This window comes from Protopterus annectens, chromosome 6.part0 (assembly GCF_019279795.1).
Source record: "Protopterus annectens isolate FY-2018-M chromosome 6.part0, PAN1.0, whole genome shotgun sequence".
Taxonomy (NCBI): domain Eukaryota; kingdom Metazoa; phylum Chordata; order Ceratodontiformes; family Protopteridae; genus Protopterus; species Protopterus annectens.
In genome coordinates this window covers 266,678,791-266,696,689 of record NC_056737.1, presented here as the reverse complement: position 1 = coordinate 266,696,689, position 17,899 = coordinate 266,678,791, and the positions used below count along the sequence as shown (strand labels likewise).

Here is a 17,899-nt window from a genome sequence, read left to right as displayed (position 1 = left end):
GACTGATAAGTAGTCAATGATTGCTTTTTAAAAATCCTATTAGAGACTGCAAAGTCAAAAATATTTATTAATGCTTTTGTATTCTTCTTTTATTGTAAACCTGCAAAGGTACTTCAGTAATTATGCAATTGAAGGACACATAAAATGCTTTTAATGATGTTTCATATGCACTCTGTTGCCATACTGCCTAGATTAAAACCCACTAGGCTTAGCTGGTTTTAGTTCTGAGTTGTGCATCTGTTAGGGAAACCATTTTTTGTGAAATCTTATACCAAGACTAAAAACTAAACTTCAAAACATTTCCATCCATACCTACTAGTTTGTGCATCAATTTAAACACTTGCAGAAAACTAATGGAAGTTCGACACCACTTGTCGTCAAGCCATAATTTAGAAATTAATCCTATACTCTTAGAAATAATGCTAGCATTCAGTTAGTGTCCCTATTAATTATTCAAACTTTTTAAAGTTTGAATGTCATATGGTCAACACCATATGATCGATTTTTTATTTATTTTTATTTTTTATTATATATTTGACGTTTCAAACTTCGCTCATATGTTGTCGAACATATGAGGTTCGAAGTTTGGAAACTTCGAATATATAATATAGACCCTTCAGTAATACAGTACCCTGTTCATACTTGGTATGTGGGAAAGAGCTTTCTCAAAAATAGTTCCTGCTGCTTGAAGCAATCTCCCAGAGAATATTAGGAATACAGACCAACTTCTGACTTTCAAGAAAACACTTAGACCATCTGTTCAAAGATAGTAAAGACAAGTATTACAGAAACATAGGCTACCACAGTGGTACACTAGTTCATAGGTTCCACTGCATTGTTGGTTCCATTACAAAATTTGCAGGTTTAGTCTGTTTGATACTACCTTAGGACAACAAGTGTGATGCAAATATAATTATTCTTCACCCCTCACCCTTTTTTGTACAGCAATGTAACATTCACAAGCTGATTCATAGTCCGTTATACTACTGCAACATATTCCAGTGCTGTAAGCTGTGCAATATGCTTGCATAACATAGCTATACTGATAATGATATTTATGTTGAATACTTAAGCAAGTAACAATACTTAACAGGTTGGGTGGTATTGAAGAAATTACCATCCTTAGAAGGTCCATTATTTCCCTTATAATGGCCACTTTGGAGAGTACTATTTCTGTTAGAAAATGGGCCATCTGTTAAAATGATCTGCATTTGTTTTAGCATTAATATACATATTTTTCTATTTTTGATGTAAAACAATTCCTCCACCTAATGTTTCATAAGTGCTAAATGATATGCAATTGCAGTTTTACATCCAAAATACATATATATACATTACTTAATCATTTAATGTATACACACACACACACACACACACACACACACACACACACACACACACACACACACACACACACACACTGAGTTATTTATTTATATATACACATATATAGGTAAGTAACATCTATGACACACATCATCTACAAAAACAGTATCACAGTTGATCTAAACACATTTCGTTGAAACCACAAATGACTGAATCACATTTGACAGATACTGTGTAAGGCTACAGAAAATCAGTGCTGGTGTGGTTTTGGATCATAGGAATTACAATGCAAATTACTGTCGCTCAGTATTAGTTCCATGCTAATGCCCACTGTTATGCTGTATCTCTAGAAGTCTGTGTTTGTTCACTGCAGTAATTCATTGTGTGATGAGTTCTCTTTTCTCTATGGTAATGTGTCTATGGAGTTAGTATATTTAAGTAAGGGAGGTACAATGGGGGGGGGGGGTGCCCCCTGCAAAAAAAAAGAAGGGTTGGAGAGGTTATTTGTTGTTTATGAATTTTTAGATGTACAAGTGTGTTCTAGATTAAATGTGTATTAGATGATTTTTTTAGATATGTTGTGATTAGATTATATATATTGTAATATATTACATATTTATATGTTCACACACACTAACAAATGCAGAGGTAGACACATGTACTCAGCCACTTTCTTGACAGAATGATCAAATGAAGTGAAAAAAAAAAAAATATATATATATATATATATATATATATATATATATATATATATATATATATATATATATATAAAGCACTGCATCTCCTCACCCCAACATACCTCTTAACTGTCTTTCATTTTGTCGATTGTACCTGATTTTGCCTCTTATTTCTACTATATTCATTAAAAATGTGGACTAAATCAGTGATGACTGCTGCCCAGAATTCTTAAGCAAAAAAGTTCGCACTCATCGACCCACATACCCTCTGTCTCGCTCTCGCTGTCTTTCTCTGACTGTCTCACACACATATGCACACATCCTTCTAATTCAGTTAACTGCATTAATTTTATTTATTTTCCCACTGTCGCTAAATACTGGTTTTTAAGTACTGTGGATTGCAAGGGAAAAAGTAAAGCAGCAGGTCCTGGTAACTGCTATTGCAGTTCTTTTAGTTATTTTTCTTTTTTTTTCCAATTCTATATTTTATTTCATTTTTAACTTATGCTCACTAAATATTCATGTTTAATAAGCAGAAACAATATGATGGCCATTTTTTTCCCTGTGCTTCACAGCAGCTTAATATGGTGCTGTGAAGTCATGAACTTGTGCCATGGTTCTCTTTGGTACGTTAATACCCGGTTGAAGAGTATGTGTTCTCCAATATGTTACAGTACGTATATTCTACCCATTTTCTTGGCATTAATTTTGCATGCATTCCTCTGAATGTTTTACTTATTTACTGTCACAAGCTTGCTATATATTGCACATCCAGTCTTTGCCAAATGCCTTAATGGTAATATTATTTTTTTTTGCTATTCCTAACTGCATTTCTTGGTAACCATTTGAAATGTCGGAACCCGCTAAAGTGAATCCCAAAATACATAGACTGAATGGCAGAAAGAAAGTCCAAGATGCCATTTCATTTCTTGGAATGTTGGTATTTATAAATTATGGGTGTGGGGGATGCAAGGGAGGCTTGTCCCCCTGCAAAAATAAGTTTTAAGGAGAAGAACTATTTTCACAATTCGCTCTTCTGTGGGTTTTCTGCATTTTTTCCCAGCTTTTCAGCACTCTGCATTTTGAGTCCCAGCATTTTAATAGGGAGCTGCATTTCCTACTTGTTATCTTTGCCATTGTAGCCTGGCTCAAGGCTAAAAATGGTCCTTCGATCAGTTCATTTACCCAGTTAACAATGTATAAATAAATAAATAAACATGCAAGCAAGCTGTTTCTAAAATCAGAGTCTCTGGATACAGATAACCTGATTATAAAATAGGAGGTGATGCTAGTTTACTGTAAAATGCAACGTCAACACTGTTGAATTTTAAACATAGTCAGATCTCAGAATACCAAAACAATAGCTATGGCTATTTCTATTTTGCAATGTTTTTATGATAACAAAAAAGAAAACATTATCATGCCACACAGTTTGTTTAAATAAAAGATAAAAATCCAGATGCAGACTGTTCTTACTCTTACCTGAAATGGACCGTCCCAGGAGTAATCAAAAGACAAAATAATATCAACCTTCCGTTCAGGCCGCAGCACTAATGGAAATGCAGAATTTATTGATAAACCCCCATCTATCAGGTGCAGGCATGATGCTGATGGAGTCAGTTGATTAGGGAAAGCATCCATGTCTGTGTCTGAAAAATACTGGCATTTAGTCATTATTCTACATTTTGGTCACATAAACAATTACTAGAATTAATTTTAACATACAAACCAAACACAAGTTAATCTTACCAGACCAAGCTCCATATTGCCTCACAACACAGCCATACTGCCTAACTTCATAAACTCATCCTGCTGTTGTTTACCTAACTTTCATATCACACCTTACTAAAATAGTAGAGGATGTCAAATATTTCACTGTTTGGTTTGCCCATTTCTTAATTTTTACACTCTGTTTGATACATTCCAAGGAATTATCCAGCCTTCCCATTTGGAAATGTTTGTGGATCTTCATTCTTTTGTGCTTGAATAGATTCTCATTTCTTTTTTTTTTTTTTTTTTTTTTTTTTTTGTTAAGTGGGTGGGTTGGGCCAGGGACTGATTGTAGCTAAATGAAAGCTACAGTCTTTTATGACTGAATTCAGCCAGATCAACAGCTTCTACTGCTTTGATTTATCCAAATCTTTTGAGTTTCTAATTCTATATTGGGAATGGACCCCATTCCTAAGTCAAGGTATAATTAAAAGTTCATGAAATTAATATTGTTTCAAGGCTTTGATCATAGCAAAAGTCTTCTTCACAACATCTGCAATGTGCCCAGAACTAATTCCTTTTGCAATTCATATGAAGTTACATGTATTGGTATCATATGTAAATATAACTGGTTATTTTGTATTAGATGTATTACTCATACTGCTATTGGAACTGCCTGGTTATCTTTCTTCCACACTGCTCTCATTTCTTCTTGAAAATCCTGATATTTTATGAGTTTGTGTCTATCTGTGCATAAGATACTGTAATCACTAGGTGTAGTAATTTCAATGTTCAGTGCTACTTTTGTCATAGACTGCTATATCTGTTTTTCTCACATCTATTTTTTGAACTTTTGGTAATGAGTAATCCCATGTGATGTATATACTTCATCATTCTCTACAATACTTTGTGGTTCATGTTTCCAATGCTTCTCAGATACTTCTCTATCGTAGTGTTTGCACAATCCCCAATGCAACAGTCTTGTCACATTATTGTGCCTTTCAGTGTAAAGGCCCACTGCCATGAGTATATCACATCCAGCAACAAGGAGTGTGACTGTTTCTGACTCTTTTTTACACAACCTACATTTGTCTGTTTCTCCCACATGTCCAATGGAATTTATAAATCAACATGTACGGAGTCCAATATCCTTGGCTGCAATTATTTGTCTTTCATCCTTTGGTTTCAACTCAGATCTCCTTAACCATTTCTGTGTCAAATCCTGATCAAAATGAGGTTGCTCCAGGAGATCTCTATACTTGCCACTGTATTTATGGCTTTTCTCCATTTATTTCCTTCTCATCTGATCCTTCTTATAGTCTTTTGTTTTTTGGAACATTCAGTTGCTGTCTGATTTTTATCTACTTCTGGTCTGAGTTATATTCTTGCTTGACACCAGAATGCTTCTGCTAACCTAAGCAGAGAGGTCATCTTAGATTTCTTCTCCTCACGTTTTAAAACTTTCACTATGTTTAGATCTGATGAAGTCAGAAGATACGTAAACAGTCCCATAACTGGAGATCCATACATGTAATCAGTTTCAAGGAGGCCAATACCTCCTTCACAGAGTGGAATATATAATCTTGGAATACACTGATTTTTATACATCATTTCATAAATGTGAAACATTTTTTCTTATGCTGCTGTCCGACTGATCCAATACCTTTTGGAGCCAGTCAATCACACTAAAACTGAAGGTTCGAACAGGAAGAACAAATTGGTTTATAGCTTGGACTTTATTCCCAAAAGTCAAGACTGTTTTCAATATTGATTTTAGTCTCCTGAAGTATTCCTTACTGCATTTTATTACCATTTGTTCATGTTTTATTGTTGATCCTTCATCAATTCCTAAGTGTTTATACACTTTCCTGCTTAAATTCATTCATGTCCCAAGTTGATATTTTCTTGGCACTCCAACCTTCCTGCTTTAAACATTGCTTTTGCACATTTATCAAGACCAAATGTCATTCTTGTATCATTTGAGAAAGTTTTAACCACTTATGCTTTCAACTCCTCATCTGATAAATTATACAGTTTTAAGTCATCCACAAGAAGTAGATGAGAAGTCTTTAAGTGAGGTTGTTTTCTGGGATCCAAATTGTAAACAAGACCTAATCTCTTAAGTAAACAGTTTAATGAGTTAATAATTTGCCCTTTGTCATGTCTTAATTTCAAAGTGTTTTGCCATGGCTGCATGGACACTGTAATGTAATTGATCAATGTAGGATGTATTTTATTCATCTGTCAGCATTCCTTTATCCATGAAGATGGAATGCTGCCAAATACTTTTTGGTAATCTATCAGTGCCATACGTAGATCCCTCCTCTTTTCACAATGCTCTATTATGGCTTTATTTAGCAACAAATTACCCTTTGTTCCACATGACTTTCTTTTGTTACCCTTTTGTTCTATTGCCATAACTGTGTTTTCTTCTAAATGACTATAAACTCTGTCTGCATAAGTTTCAGTTTAGAGTCTGAACATTGTCAGAAGGCAAGTTATTAGTCTATAGTTTTTAGAATGGCCTACAGGTTCAGTCTTACAGAGGAGTTTTTTTTTCTGTTAATTTGGTGTCTGTTTGGGATGCACATACAAGGAATTCTTATTCAGGGCAAAATCTGTCTGTAAAGATGTGAATACTTTTTGCAAGAAGTTAGGAATTTTTTCTGGACCTTGGGTATTCAGTTTAGGAGCTTTTCTTAACTTTGTTTCAGTTTTGTCATCCAATTTCATTACTTCATTCCATTTCACATCCTGTACATTTGAACTCCTTACTGTTTCCTTTAAATTTTCTATCCATTCAGCATCTTTGTTGTGTTCCACAGGGTCTCCATAAATATTTCTCTAAAATGGGTCTACTTCTTTTTTGGTGACATTTTTATTCCTTTTTCTTTATTTCTCAGTTCTCTATAAAATGTTTTAGAGTCATTAGTGATTGCCTATTTTATAGTTTTCCTTTATATTTATCTGCATTTCTTCTAAGTTTTTTATGCATGTGCTAATATCTTTAGTTTATTATTTGCAATAATGTATGGTAGATCCTGGTCTGTTCTGCTTTGACACTGTGCATTGCTTTTACTTTATCTATTTTTCTAACTATTTTTGTTGATCTGTTCCTGCTTCTTTATTCTTCTAACAGTGACACTTCTTCATGAATTGCTTTATAATTTTCTGTGTTCGATGCTTCCATGATGGCATTTTATTTCTTCCTTTGCTTTCTCTTATTGCTATATGTTTTTTGTGGTAAGACTTTATCTGTTATTAATGTATCTGCACAGTAATATATCCTATGTGCGTCTGTTAATACTCTTGATTAATGTATTCATTTTATCAGGCTCTTAACTTTTCAGGTCTTATTTACTTTCTTTAATCTATTTTTTTCATCAGTCTTAATATGTTTACCCATCTCTGTTATATCCTGCAACTCTTCCCTTAGTTTATTTTATTCTAAATTAAGAGTGCATCTGTGTTCACTGTGGGCATTCTACAGAAAGTTCTAGAATGTCTTCCTGTGACAGATCCTCTTCAGCTGCATCCTACATAATTTGCTACTCCTTCATATGTTAACACATTGATCCATCACTCCACAGCATTGCCTGCTCCTTCCCTTGCTGTGCAACTCCAACTAAACTTTTGTACTGGTTTCCTAGTGACGGCACCACGTTTCACTTTAGTCTGGGGACTCGTTACTCCATTATACAGTGACATTAGCCAAGTTGGATTTTCTACACAAAGTCCTTCACTTCACAGGTAATCCATAACTTCAGTTTCCATTTCTTTAATGTCAACATTACTAATCCTCTTTCCAAAATAAAGAGCCATAAAGGTGACAGAATGAACTGTTGAGGATAAGGAAGAAGTTATATATTGTTATTATTACACATACAGTGTTTTTTTAAGTCATCAACCAGAATACAGTTTGTCTTGGACATATCTGAAGGAATGTAAAATTGGACCTATTTGCTGATGATACAAAGAATGGTGTAGTGGGGAGGATGGAGTGAAAAGTGTAGGGACTGAATGGAAAATGCAGAAAGACCTTTGGTTTTCTTACTTTTTATATTGTGAAATTTTCTACATTCACATGACTTTGCTTGTATTTCTCTTCAAACTTGTTTGGTGCTGCTTTTTTGCATTGTTTAGTTTTGCTTTTTCCTTTGCATAAATATTGCACCATATCAGATATTCTTTTCCCCATGTCCATATTTCTTCTTCAGATGTTTCCCGCTCAACCTGTTTCTCCTTAATTTGGGGACTCATTATTCCATCATGCTGTGACATTACCTATGTTGGACTTTCTACACTAAATCCTTCACTTCACAGGTATTCCATAACTTCAATTTATATTTCTTTAACTTAACCTTTACTTATCCTCTGCTCTAAATTCCCCCTTTGAGTTCTTATTTTTTGTATTGTGAAATCTTCCATATCTGGGTGCCTATATCTTTTCAGCTGCCTTGTTGTATTGATTAGTTTGGCCTTGCCTTTGTATAAATATTATACCATATCAAATTTCTTTTTATTTCCCATGTATTCTTTATATTTTTGTGTTTCCTCTGTTGCTTCTTTTTTTCAGACGGCCCAAAGTTTCTTCTTCTGTGCAATGTTTTTCATGGATCTGTTGTATTAATGAACACAAATGTGCATTTGAAGCTTTTGTCAGTTTTTCTTGTCCAGGCATTTTTCTTATAGTTTCATAGGTTCATAGGTTCATACTAGGCTATCTGCCCTAGGGCATTTATAAGCCTAGCCAGAGTTGTGTGGCTTTCACCACCCCTTAGGTTGAAGAATACTATACCCATTAGTTTGCCGTGCCTCTGTCCAACAGTGATACAGAGATGATCCCCGGGGTAAACCTACGATCTCCCATCCACTGGTCAAGTTTCCTCTTGAACAGAGCCAGCGAGGTGCTCTGTCTCACATGGACCGGGATTCTGTTCCACAGCATAGGGAGTCTCTGGGTGATGAATCTGTCCCTCCAGCACGTCCTATTTATATCTGTGTTGAGGTTTAAGTCTCTTGCTCTTGTGGCTCTGGTGGATTTGGATTTTTTGAGGTGGAGCATGTCCATTAATTCCGGGTTGGACATGGCCTTGTATGTCAGGCACAGGTCACCTCTGAGCAGACGGTATGTGACTGAATAGAGCTGGAGTTTCTTCAGTCGGGCAGCATATGGCATATTTTGAGCCCCTTTATCCTTTTGGTGAGGAACTTTTGGGGTCTTTCCAATTGCTGCAGGTGTCGGGTAAGATACATTCCGAATGGGGCATTGTACTCAATCATTGGTCTGATAAGTGAAGAGTACAGGGGAACAATGACCTCCCTTGATCTGGATGTGAATACCTTCATAATCAGGTGGGCAATGTAGAAGGTCCTCCTAACCACTTTGGCAATGTGAGTGTCAAAAGAAAAGTTACTGTCAACTTGGGTCCCCAGGTCCCTGATAACCTCTTCTGTGCTTAATGGATTGCCACCAATGTGGTAACTTGGGGTTACCTTGTTTTTACCAAAGGGTATGACTATACATTTTTTGGCGTTTAGCTTAAGGCCATGGCTCTGGCACCAGTTATCCATTTCTATGAGACCTCTCTGAAGGATATCTGTGTCTGATGGATTTTCAACTATGGGGCCCAGTTTGTAGTCATCTGCAAACTTTGTCAGCCACAATCCTCCTATGTTTGCCTGCACTTCTGAAAAGTAGATGCCGAACAAGAGGGGGCCCAGGACTGAGCCCTGTGGGACACCGCTTGTGACCGGCTTGGAGTCTGACATGGCAACAGCAACTCTAACCCTGTGGGTTCTGTCCTTGAGCCAGTTTGCAACCCATCTTGTGACATATGGGTTTACATTTAAGCTGGTGAGCTTTTCTATGATACCCGAGTGGGGTATTGTGTCGAAAGCTTTTGCAAGGTCAAGGTAGGCTGTGTGAACTGCCTTACTCTCATCAATGGCCTTGGTGACTGTTTCAAAAAAGTCTACCAAGTTCAAGAGGCATGATCTGCCCTTGACAAAGCCGAATTGGGTAGGATCCAATGTCTGTAGGTCCCCTATGTCTTTATTTATGAGTTCCATTATGATCCTCTCCATAGCTTTGCAGACCAGGCTTGTTAAGCTTATGGGGCGGTAATTACCAGGGTCCATAGAAGCACCGCCTTTGTGGAGTGGGACCACAGTTGCCGTATGCCACTCTTTGGGTATGTATCCTGTGGTAAGGCTAAGACTAAACAGCAGCCTTATGTGTGGGTTTAGTTCCTCATTGAGTTCGTGTAGCACACAGCCGGGGACACCATCCGGTCCCATTGATGCTGTGTTTTTAGCTTTAGAGAGAGCAGCTCTCACCTGGGCATTTGAGATGATTGGGAGGCTACACCCTGCTGGGATAGATATTTCTCCTTTTGGGGGGAGGGAAGGGAGAAATTTTCACTGAACCTGTCTGCCAGTATGTTTGCAATGTCTGTGGGTTCAGTGATTTTTGTATCATTTTGGACTAATTCTGAGCATATCTGGGAGTTTCCACCCAGATTTCTAACATAGCTAAAGAAGGCCTTATGATTGTCTTTTGAGTCCTTGGCGATTTTTCTCTCAAAGTTGGCCTTGGATGATTTTATGAGTGATCGTAGTTTTTTTACTAGTATTGATCAGAGATGTCTTCCCTTTTAGGGATTTTGCTCTATCTTGTAGTAGCTTTCTCCTCTTGTTGTAAAGTTTGTTTATGGCTGGGGTCCACCAGATCAGGTGCTTGCCTTTGGTGGAAAGGGTCTTGATTTTATTTGGGATTGCTTGATCCATGCAATCCTGGAGGTGCTCGTAGAAAGCATTTGTAAGGGATTCAGCAGCGTGGGTTGTGGTTTCCAATGACTCAGGGGCCTTGAAGGATACCACACCAGTCTTAAGAAGTGTGAAGTTGGCTTTTGAGAAGTTCTTCACTGTGGTCTTTTTTGTTGGGGGTGGGGGCGGGATGTGGATCTCCAGTGAGATTAGTTTATGGTCTGATCTCACCAATAAGGGATATACTTCTGGTGTGGAGCATTTTGTCCCCATGTTTGTGATGATCAGGTCTAGTATATTTTCACCTCTTGTGGGAATGGTGACAAGTTGTTCCATAGCATTTGAGTTTATGAACTCCAGGAACCTTTGGGCTAGGGTATTGGGGCTTGAGTAATGCTCCCAGTCTATGTTTGGGTAGTTGAAGTCACCCAATATGATGGTGTTTGGAGAGACATTTATACTCTCCAGTGTCTTCAGGAAGGATGTGTGGGGTTTCTGAGTTTGAGAGGGTGGCCTGTAACATGCTACAAACTGTAGAGCAGTTTTGCCTATGGTTAATTGCACCTGAATGGTCTCTGATGCTTCGTGAGTTGCCACCAGCCTGGAGGTGTGGGTATCCTTGATGAATATGGATACACCCCCTCCTTTTGTGTGCAGTCCGGGTTTTGGGGCGGGCATGATATGAGGTAAAACCTGATAGTGCCGGGGTGCTCTCAGGAGCCTTGAACCAGGTTTCAGTCACAGCACAGACATTGATGTTCTCCATACTGAGGAGGGCTTCGAGGGCGTGCATATTGAGATTTAGACTTCTGGCATTGAGCAGCATTACCCTTAGTTTTTTTCCATTATTGTTTTCTAGGGCGGTGGGTTTAGAATTTGAGCCTTGTCTAAAAAAAGGCACTATGGGGGTGGCAAGAGCCTTTGCCAATATCTGGAAACCCAGGGGTGACAGGTGCAAGCCGTCCCTTGTGAAGCAGTGTGGCTTGTCAAGCATGTCATTCCAGGCAGACAGACATTGGATCCCCTTAGAATGACACCAGAAATTAAGCCAATTATTAAAACTGATCATTTTGTCTCTGTATTGTGGCATCATTCTTGGTGAAGGTAGGATACTGCTCAGGGTCAGGGTCATACCAGCCTGGGCTACATAATCTGAGAGCTCCTTTATGTCTCTTTTCATGTAGTCCAGAGAGGTACGTCTCAGGTCATTCACACCGGCATGGACAATAACTGAGTCATACTTGTACTTGCTGTGGAGTGACCTGAGTGCTTGTGTTATGTGGCGGATTCTAGCGCCTGACAGGCAGCTTACTGTGACCCTCTCCTTGTTCAGTCTGGTGAGTGGAACGTCAGTGTGTCTGACTATGGAGTCACCTATGACAAGTGTGTCTGGCATTGTGTTTGGCCTTAAGGGCTGTGACTGATTTGCAGACTGACTTTGTGATCTATGTGTTTCTTGTGTTATGTCATGAGGTGGCAGTTGTTTGGGTGTCTGCTTTGGGGGCCTCTGCTGTTTTGGTAGATTTTTGATCAGTGCCTCCGAGTATGTCTTTGTGTGTTTATGTGTTTAATTTGTAGCTGTGATAGTTCTATGTGAGACTGGGTTTATGGTGTGTGTGGTTACCTTCTCCTCCTGTCTGGTTTTGCCAGTCCTGAGTTGAGAGAGCTCAGCCTCCAGTTTGGCTATATAGTTGCATCTCTCGCATGTATTTGTGTTTTGTGGGAGGAGGAGAGGGTTGTCTGTGTACATGAGGCAATTGTAACATTGCCTCAATATTCTAGATTCACCAGCTGAGCAGGAGAGGACGCTAGCAACTGACCCTTTGACATGCTAGAAGAAATGAAAAAGTTTGCTGTGTAACTGAGTCAGAAAGGACCTATAGGGAAGTGGGTACTCAAGGGGGTTTTAAGCTAGTGAAGTACTCTGTATAATATAAAAGTGCTTTACCTGACTAAAAAATGCTTTAGGAACAAGTGCTGAGCTTTACAGATAGAGAATAGACTGTTTAGATTACAAGTAGAGCAGTTCTAAGGGAAAAAATGAAGAGCAGACTTTACGGAGCCACAAATAGTTTAACCTTGTTTAACCGGCGCTGCCCGATGGTGCTCTAGTGGCAACCCCGCGCTAAATGCAGAAAAGGCAATAAGTCAGTAGTACAGGCTAGCACACTTTAGTGGGCAGCCAAACAATTAAATTAAACAGCAAACAAACACTTTTCGACTTAAATTAGACTAATGTCGACTAAAATGTACTTTTAAGTGCAGATAAAAAATGCAGTAAATAACTATGAAAACAGTTAATGCTTGCTCTAGGTAAGCAGTAGAAGGTAAAACAAATATGAAAAACAGCAGGATACTTAATCAGGAAAGCAGTCACTTTTTTTCAGTTCTATGTAGCCAGGAAGACTCAACAGGACCACATGGAGCTGTGTCTGAGCAATATGGCTTCAAAAAATGCCAGAGGCAGATTTTAACCAGGGAACTTCAAAAGAGCTAGAAATAGTCCAAAATGACCAATTACTACAGCTTCTTGTGCTGAGGTCACTTCCCTCAAGGACAGGTAGGCTATTCAAGGCTCCCCACGCCCACTGGTGAGCTAAGAAACTTCCTTCTATCCAAGTAAGGCAATGGACAACACAGGAACTACAACACAGCCCAGGATACAGCAAGGCCTGTAAACTGGTCTAACTAGTTTAGGAGAGGCAGGAAAACAAGGAATATTTTTTTGTTTTTTTTAAATAGAAACACACAGAAATGCAGAAAAGGCAATAAGTCAGTAGTACAGGCTAGCACACTTTAGTGGGCAGCCAAACAATTAAATTAAACAGCAAACAAACACTTTTCGACTTGAATTAGACTAATTTCGACTAAAATGTACTTTTAAGTGCAGATAATAAAAATGCAGTAAATAACTATGAAAACAGTTAAAGCTTGCTCTAGGTAAGCAGTAGAAGGTAAATCAAATATAAGAAAACAGCAGGATACTTAATCAGGAAAGCAGTCGCTTTTTCAGTTCTATGTAGCCAGGAAGACTCAACAGGACCACATGGAGCTGTGTCTGAGCAATATGGCTTCAAAAAATGCCAGAGGCAGATTTTAACCAGGGAACTTCAAAGAGCTAGAAATGGTCCAAAATGACCAATTACTACAGCTTCTTGTGCTGAGGTCACTTCCCTCAAGGACAGGTAGGCTATTCAAGGCTCCCCACTCCCACTGGTGAGCTAAGAAACTTCCTTCTATCCAAGTAAGGCAATGGACAACACAGGAACTACAACACAGCCCAGGATACAGCAAGGCCTGTAAACTGGTCTAACTAGTTTAGGAGAGGCAGGAAAACAAGGAATATTTTTTTTTTTTGTTTTTAAATAGAAACACACAGAAATGCAGAAAAGGCAATAAGTCAGTAGTACAGGCTAGCACACTTTACTGGGCAGCCAAACAATTAAATTAAACAGCAAACAAACACTTTTTAACTTGAATTAGACTAATTTCGACTAAAATGTACTTTTAAGTGCAGATAATAAAAAAATGCAGTAAATAACTATGAAAACAGTTAAAGCTTGCTCTAGGTAAGCAGAGAAGGTAAAACAAATATAAAAACAGCAGGATACTTAATCAGGAAAGCAGTCGCTTTTTTTCAGTTCTCTGTAGCCAGGAAGACTCAACAGGACCACATGGAGCTGTGTCTGAGCAAAATGGCTTCAAAAAAATGCCAGAGGCAGATTTTAACCAGGGAACTTCAAAAGAGCTAGAAATGGTCCAAAATGACCAATTACTACAGCTTCTTGTGCTGAGGTCACTTCCCTCAAGGACAGGTAGGCTATTCAAGGCTCCCCACTCCCACTGGTGAGCTAAGAAACTTCCTTCTATCCAAGTAAGGCAATGGACAACACAGGAACTACAACACAGCCCAGGATACAGCAAGGCCTGTAAACTGGTCTAACTAGTTTAGGAGAGGCAGGAAAACAAGGAATATTCTTTTTTTTTTTTTTTAAATAGAAACACACAGAAATGCAGAAAAGGCAATAAGTCAGTAGTACAGGCTAGCACACTTTAGTGGGCAGCCAAACAATTAAATTAAACAGCAAACAAACACTTTTCGACTTGAATTAGACTAATTTCGACTAAAATGTACTTTTAAGTGCAGATAATAAAAAATGCAGTAAATAACTATGAAAACAGCTGAAGCCTGCTCTAGGTAAGCAGTAGAAGGTAAAACAAATATAAAAAACAGCAGGATACTTAATCAGGAAAGCAGTCGCTTTTTTCAGTTCTCTGTAGCCAGGAAGACTCAACAGGACCACATGGAGCTGTGTCTGAGCAATATGGCTTCAAAAAAATGCCAGAGGCAGATTTTAGCCAGGGAACTTCAAAAGAGCTAGAAATGGTCCAAAATGACCAATTACTACAGCTTCTTGTGCTGACGTCACTTCCCTCAAGGACAGGTAGGCTATTCAAGGCTCCCCACTCCCACTGGTGAGCTAAGAAACTTCCTTCTATCCAAGTAAGGCAATGGACAACACAGGAACTACAACACAGCCCAGGATACAGCAAGACCTGTAAACTGGTCTAACTAGTTTAGGAGAGGCAGGAAAACAAGGAATATTTTTTTGTTGTTGATTATAAATAGAAACACACAGAAATGCAGAAAAGGCAATAAGTCAGTAGTACAGGCTAGCACACTTAAGTGGGCAGCCAAACAATTAAATTAAACAGCAAACAAACACTTTTCGACTTGAATTAGACTAATTTCGACTAAAATGTACTTTTAAGTGCAGATAATAAAAATGCAGTAAATAACTATGAAAACAGTTAAAGCTTGCTCTAGGTAAGCAGTAGAAGGTAAAACAAATATAAAAACAGCAGGATACTTAATCAGGAAAGCAGTCGCTTTTTTCAGTTCTCTGTAGCCAGGAAGACTCAACAGGACCACATGGAGCTGTGTCTGAGCAATATGGCTTCAAAAAATGCCAGAGGCAGATTTTAACCAGGGAACTTCAAAAGAGCTAGAAATGGTCCAAAATGACCAATTACTACAGCTTCTTGTGCTGAGGTCACTTCCCTCAAGGACAGGTAGGCTATTCAGGGCTCCCCACTCCCACTGGTGAGCTAAGAAACTTCCTTCTATCCAAGTAAGGCAATGGACAACACAGGAACTACAACACAGCCCAGGATACAGCAAGGCCTGTAAACTGGTCTAACTAGTTTAGGAGGCAGGAAAACAAGGAATATTTTTTTGTTTTTTTGTTTTTAAATAGAAACACACAGAAATGCAGAAAAGGCAATAAGTCAGTAGTACAGGCTAGCACACTTTAGTGGGCAGCCAAACAATTAAATTAAACAGCAAACAAACACTTTTCGACTTGAATTAGACTAATTTCGACTAAAATGTACTTTTAAGTGCAGATAATAAAAATGAAGTAAATAACTATGAATAACTATGAAAACAGTTAAAGCTTGCTCTAGGTAAGCAGTAGAAGGTAAAACAAATATAAAAAACAGCAGGATACTTAATCAGGAAAGCAGTCGCTTTTTTCAGTTCTCTGTAGCCAGGAAGACTCAACAGGACCACATGGAGCTGTGTCTGAGCAATATGGCTTCAAAAAAAATGCCAGAGGCAGATTTTAACCAGGGAACTTCAAAAGAGCTAGAAATGGTCCAAAATGACCAATTACTACAGCTTCTTGTGCTGAGGTCACTTCCCTCAAGGACAGGTAGGCTATTCAAGGCTCCCCACTCCCACTGGTGAGCTAAGAAACTTCCTTCTATCCAAGTAAGGCAATGGACAACACAGGAACTACAACACAGCCCAGGATACAGCAAGGCCTGTAAACTGGTCTAACTAGTTTAGGAGAGGCAGGAAAACAAGGAATATTTTTTGTTTTTGTTTTGAACTAGAAACACACAGAAATGCAGAAAAGGCAATAAGTCAGTAGTACAGGCTAGCACACTTTAGTGGGCAGCCAAACAATTAAATTAAACAGCAAACAAACACTTTTCGACTTGAATTAGACTAATTTCGACTAAAATGTACTTTTAAGTGCAGATAATAAAAATGCAGTAAATAACTATGAAAACAGTTAAAGCTTGCTCTAGGTAAGCAGTAGAAGGTAAAACAAATATAAAAACAGCAGGATACTTAATCAGGAAAGCAGTCGCTTCTTTCAGTTCTCTGTAGCCAGGAAGACTCAACAGGACCACATGGAGCTGTGTCTGAGCAATATGGCTTCAAAAAAATGCCAGAGGCAGATTTTAACCAGGGAACTTCAAAGAGCTAGAAATGGTCCAAAATGACCAATTACTACAGCTTCTTGTGCTGAGGTCACTTCCCTCAAGGACAGGTAGGCTATTCAAGGCTCCCCACTCCCACTGGTGAGCTAAGAAACTTCCTTCTATCCAAGTAAGGCAATGGACAACACAGGAACTACAACACAGCCCAGGATACAGCAAGGCCTGTAAACTGGTCTAACTAGTTTAGGAGAGGCAGGAAAACAAGGAATATTTTTTGTTTTTGTTTTAAATAGAAACACACAGAAATGCAGAAAAGGCAATAAGTCAGTAGTACAGGCTAGCACACTTTAGTGGGCAGCCAAACAATTAAATTAAACAGCAAACAAACACTTTTCGACTTGAATTAGACTAATTTCGACTAAAATGTACTTTTAAGTGCAGATAATAAAAATGCAGTAAATAACTATGAAAACAGTTAAAGCTTGCTCTAGGTAAGTAGTAGAAGGTAAAACAAATATAAAAACAGCAGGATACTTAATCAGGAAAGCAGTCGCTTTTTCAGTTCTCTGTAGCCAGGAAGCTTCAACAGGGCCACATGGGGCTGTGTCTCAGCAATATGGCTTCAAAACAATGCCAGAGGCAGATTTCAACCAGGGAACTTAAAAGAGCTAGAAATGGTCCAAAATGACCAATTACTACAGCTTCTTGTGCTGAGGTCACTTCCCTCAAGGACAGGTAGGCTATTCAAGGCTCCCCACTCCCACTGGTGAGCTAAGAAACTTCCTTCTATCCAAGTAAGGCAATGGACAACACAGGAACTACAACACAGCCCAGGATACAGCAAGGCCTGTAAACTGGTCTAACTAGTTTAGGAGAGGCAGGAAAACAAGGAATATTTTTTGTTTTTTTGTTTTTAAATAGAAACACACAGAAATGCAGAAAAGGCAATCAGTCAGTAGTACAGGCTAGCACACTTTAGTGGGCAGCCAAACAATTAAATTAAACAGCAAACAAACACTTTTCGACTTGAATTAGACTAACTTCGACTAAAATGTACTTTTAAGTGCAGATAATAAAAAATGCAGTAAATAACTATGAAAACAGTTAAAGCTTGCTCTAGGTAAGCAGTAGAAGGTAAAACAAATATAAAAACAGCAGGATACTTAATCAGGAAAGCAGTCCCG

At 38.3% G+C, this 17,899-nt stretch overlaps 1 protein-coding gene across 1 annotated transcript in view; it reads right to left on the bottom strand.

The window, feature by feature from the left end:
- Positions 1–17,899, bottom strand: part of PLA2G4F (phospholipase A2 group IVF) — a 1,189,208-nt gene that overhangs the window by 102,093 nt on the left and 1,069,216 nt on the right. Inside the window, exon 18 of the mRNA XM_044074012.1 lies at positions 3,489–3,655. Coding sequence (XP_043929947.1) covers positions 3,489–3,655 — 167 coding nt within the window. The remainder of the gene's footprint in view (positions 1–3,488; positions 3,656–17,899) is intronic.